This window comes from Coniosporium apollinis (assembly GCF_000281105.1).
Source record: "Coniosporium apollinis CBS 100218 chromosome Unknown supercont1.12, whole genome shotgun sequence".
Classification (NCBI taxonomy): Eukaryota; Fungi; Ascomycota; class Dothideomycetes; genus Coniosporium; species Coniosporium apollinis.
The window spans coordinates 564,147-568,440 of record NW_006913274.1 but is presented as its reverse complement, the minus strand read 5'-3'; the positions used below and the strand labels follow the sequence as shown (position 1 = coordinate 568,440).

The following is a 4,294-nucleotide window of genomic DNA, read 5'->3' as shown; positions in this document are numbered from 1 at the left end:
GCCGATTCCCACAACGCGCAAGGGGTATTGAGGATCGCGAGTCTTCAACCAGCACAACCGCGCTCCAGCATCGCTCCGCAACATGGCCATCTCAGAAGACGCCTCACCCTTTGCCGCTGCAGAAACTCAGCGGCCGACCGGTGCCATCTCCTGCTTGCGACCCATCGCTTCGTCACACCTTCCTCCCGTCTCTCCGCCCGCAACTCTGCCCGACTTCTTCTCCGGCCATGCCACCGTTGAGCCGTCTGATTTACACGGTTATTCCCACGCCTTGCCATGTCTGAGCAGTCCTCCACCTTCGTCTGCTCACCGGTCCGCGAACCCAGGACCCGACGCCCTTAGAAGGAGAGAAGTACACTGTACAACCCACGACCGCCCTGAAGACACCTGATCGCAGAGTCGCGCAGCAGTCCGCTCTCGGTAGTTGACATCTTCACAAACGCGACATGCGCGTGGACGCCCCAAGGTAGACGGCTCCACAAACTCAAACACACAGCAGCCATCTGGGCGAAACCGGAGCGCCATGGCATCCAGCGGCCAACGTTCCCTCGCTCCTCACCCGAGGCGACCTCCGGCTCACAAGTCTGTATCGCTACCGCACTCTCCCACGAAGCAGAATCCCTACACGGACTCCCCCACCCAAGCCTATCCTCCGTCACAGTCCGCACCCAGATCGCCCAGCAGCAACGAAGTCAACCCGTCCTCGAGTTACTCGTCGAAATCCAACAACATTGTCAAGAAGCACAGTTCTGGGGAAAGCAGTGACCCTGGCCAATGGTTTGAAAGATCCAACAACAACTTTACGCAGAGCACCGCGTCGTTCATGGATAGTATGCGCTACTTCCACGTTTCCAGATAGACGGTCGCTGACTTGGAGCAGCTGACGAACCGCCTTTCTTCCTTCGGAACTCCTCCTCGTCCAACACGACACCAGACCAGCAGATGCGACCATCTCTAACTGCCCTACCGTACCGAAACCAGTTGACGCAATTGGAAACAGAAGGCAGCAGCGCAGATGAGTTCCGAAGCGTCATCGATGATCTTACAATTGAGAACAAAAAGCTGAAGCGCAAGCTGAGAAAGTATGAGAAGTTGTACGATGCACACCTTCAAGATGAAAAGCTATTTGAGATCAGGGTCCACAAGTTACCTTCTTCGAAGAAGAGAGAGCTGGAAGAGACGTTGAAGAAATTCGCTATGGGCATCGATGAGAACTTGGAAAGCGAACCAATAGGCAACGGGTTCGACCGCCCTACACCTCGACTCAAGCCGCACCAGACTACTTCATCGTACACGTCAACCAGGGTTGCCGACTCCGCCTACGCATCCGCCTCGCTTTCAGGACAGACTTCAACCGCTCCGTCCGGGCATGACAGCAACCATCGACAGATGACCAAATCGGAACTCTTCAGACAACAGCGAACCATACAGTCATATCTTCACGACATTCCAGCCGGACTGCTCCCCAAGCCTGCTGTAGCCATGACTGAGAGAGACAAGAAGAAGTTGGTTGTCCGCCGATTGGAGCAGATCTTTACAGGGAAGGGCCCCGGCAGCGGCGATCATCAGCAACCGCTTCAGCAGCAGGAGGTTGCACAGTCAGCAGCAAGGGCCGACAGACGAGCAACAGAAGCAAGCGGGCAACACGCCCGGGGTGAGGGCCTGCGCCAAGCCAGAATTATGCTCGAGGAAGCGGATGACCAGTCTAGACCCCAGGAACAGGGACCTGTTGAATCTACGCAGCGCCTCAATTCAGCCATGAAAGTATCAGAACAGGATCTCGCCGACCAACGATCTCCCGACCAACGGCCTACGCGACCACTGGACCTGAACCCCCAACGTGCGCAGGTGCCAGAGGACAACTTGCAGTACATTCGACATCTTGGCTTCTCTCCGATGGACCTCGATGCGAACGAAGCGCAAGAGGACGGCCATGGCTGGATTTATCTTAATCTCCTCATAGGTATGGCGCAGTTGCACACGATCAACGTAACTCCCGAATTTGTGAGGTCGGCTGTCACAGATCTCAGCTCTAAATTCGAGATGTCAGAGGATGGGCGGAAAATCAGATGGAAGGGTGGCCGCGACCGGACACGCATGAGCAGCGACAGCCCGTCTAGTGGGCGCAGTGGTAGATCGTCACCTGCCGAGGATATGGCTGTACAGAGATTCGGCCAAAAACGTCGCAAGCTAGGCCATGATGGCAGCGACAGCGCAAGTGAACAAGTTCTCAACCGGAAAACATTAGCGACGCAGCTGGCGAAGGAGAAGGAGAGGTTTGCCTATACGCCGCTTTTCTTCCACAAAGAAGAAACAGACGACGATTACGTGGTTTCCAAAGCCGAGGAAAGTGATGCCGAATCATCTCCGCCAGCGTATGTTCCCGGAAACTCATCGGGGTTCCCTAACTTCGGTATGGCACCGTTTGCGCGAAAGCGGCGAGCTGATGGCCCAATCATCTTCTACAACAAGGCCAACTTCTGCACAGATCTCAGCGGCGACAGCAAGTTGAATTCGCACGCTTCCACCCACACGCCAATATACAGCAGTGTGACATCCTATCCTATCGGAACAGACTCGAAACCTGCACACGAAAGCACCGGAGATCTCGCTGAGACTCGGAGGCCCCTGGACCACGTCAAGAGCCTCTATGACCGCATCAGCCAGATGGATCTCGACGACAGCGACGTCGCTCTCCGCATCCACTCTGATCCCATCAAAACTCCCGCCGCCATCTTACCCCTTTCGAGACCCGCCCCATTTGAGGTTTCTGGCGTCGGTGGGGTCTATCCGGCTGACCACTTCGCCATCCATGTCCAGTGCCGCCAAACGCGCGTCAAAGGGCGCCCAGCACCGGCATTCAAGGTCCCGATGCGCTATCCGCGCAAGATTCAGCGGCTCCTCGAGCAGCGCCATAAGGACTACTTGATCAGCCGTCCGGCGGCCCACAACTCGAGGGCCGTGCCGGGGCCGACCATCAGGACGGAAGTCATCGCGGCCAGAAAGAGGGATCTCCCAGCCTCGGTGCTCCCGCCGCCCATCCACTTTAACCCCTGCGCGTCCGCGTCGGCGTCGGAGGACGAGGACGATGAAGACGAAGACAAAGCCAGCGATTCCGATTCCAACGTCGACTCTGACTCCGATGCCCCCAGCGCAGCGACTTCAGACCACCCAGCCGCTGCGCCCCAGCCTCTCAATCTCGCCCTCTTCCCCTCCGACGCGCTCTCCTCCCGCACCCCTTCCCTTTCTGCCGAAGAGAGCACTTCTACAAGCTCCTCCCCCTCATCCGACGATGACGACGATGGTGACGACGACGAATCCGTGGACCTGCTCGCCACGGCCCGCGCGCTGGACCCGGCGACCATCCGGGCCAGGGAAAGAGAATACGACGCTAACATGGCGGAGCGGCTTGCGGAGGAGATCCCGGCTGGGAGTAGTGCTGCGACGGCGGGCGGGGGGAGTGGGTTTGTTAGTCCGGCTAGTCAAGGTGGGGCAAAGGGGGTGAAGAGGGGGAGTGGGAAGAGGGTTTAAGCTGAGGGAGGGAATGGAGAGGAGATGGACCTGGGTGGAGTGGTGAGGCGGGGTGGTGCTTTGGATCCATGATGGTGTTCTAGTGTGATGAGTGCGGGAAGCGGAATCGTGAGGATCCTTCGCGAAGGAGTTGGTGATGCGGTTGGGGGGCTGTTAGATACCCCGTTGATTATAGTAACCAATTTCTATCTTTCTTAGCCGTGTTTGCATGCCCGCGGTGACTGGTGTGAAATCTATTTGATTCGCTGCAATCCTAATACTCAATGTTCCGCACTCACGTTTGAGAGCTCACTCCCATCATCTCAAATCGTTTCGATGCCTGCATCTTGATGGGGGGCAACCTCCACATTTATGTTCACGACCGCGGGTTTTACTCGAGTTATCAGGCACACGGAGTATTGTGGGCTGGAATGTTGGTGCCACTCCCAAGGGGACTGCGTCCACGAGCAACACCGAGACAGAAATTTCATCCTGCACCGAGTTGCTTCCCACTGGCGCAGCAACACTTACACTCGACGTGCCGATGCTGCAGTTGAGTCTCCCCAAGGGTTTGTATCAGGAGAAGAGACGATGTCTGCTTAGGTAATGTACTTGGTTTGATCCAAATTATCCAAAATCCACATTCCTTCACTGTGCCCGAACCGATAAACCGTTGGTCTTCAGACCTCAAAACAAGATAAACGCCATTAAGGAACAAGCCCAACTCCGGGCGCCTCGACCGCGTCAACTGCAATCCTCGATCCTGCCCCCTCGTACCCTCACC

General features: G+C 56.7%; 1 protein-coding gene across 1 annotated transcript; it reads left to right on the top strand.

Moving 5' to 3' along the window:
- Positions 1–523: 523 nt before the first annotated feature.
- W97_03134 (uncharacterized protein) lies at positions 524–3,531 on the top strand (the record flags this gene model as incomplete). The annotated part of the gene is made up of 2 exons (XM_007781033.1): positions 524–830; positions 881–3,531. 2 exons carry the CDS (start codon positions 524–526, stop codon positions 3,529–3,531), a joined length of 2,958 nt encoding a protein of 985 aa, XP_007779223.1.
- Positions 3,532–4,294: the final 763 nt, after the last annotated feature.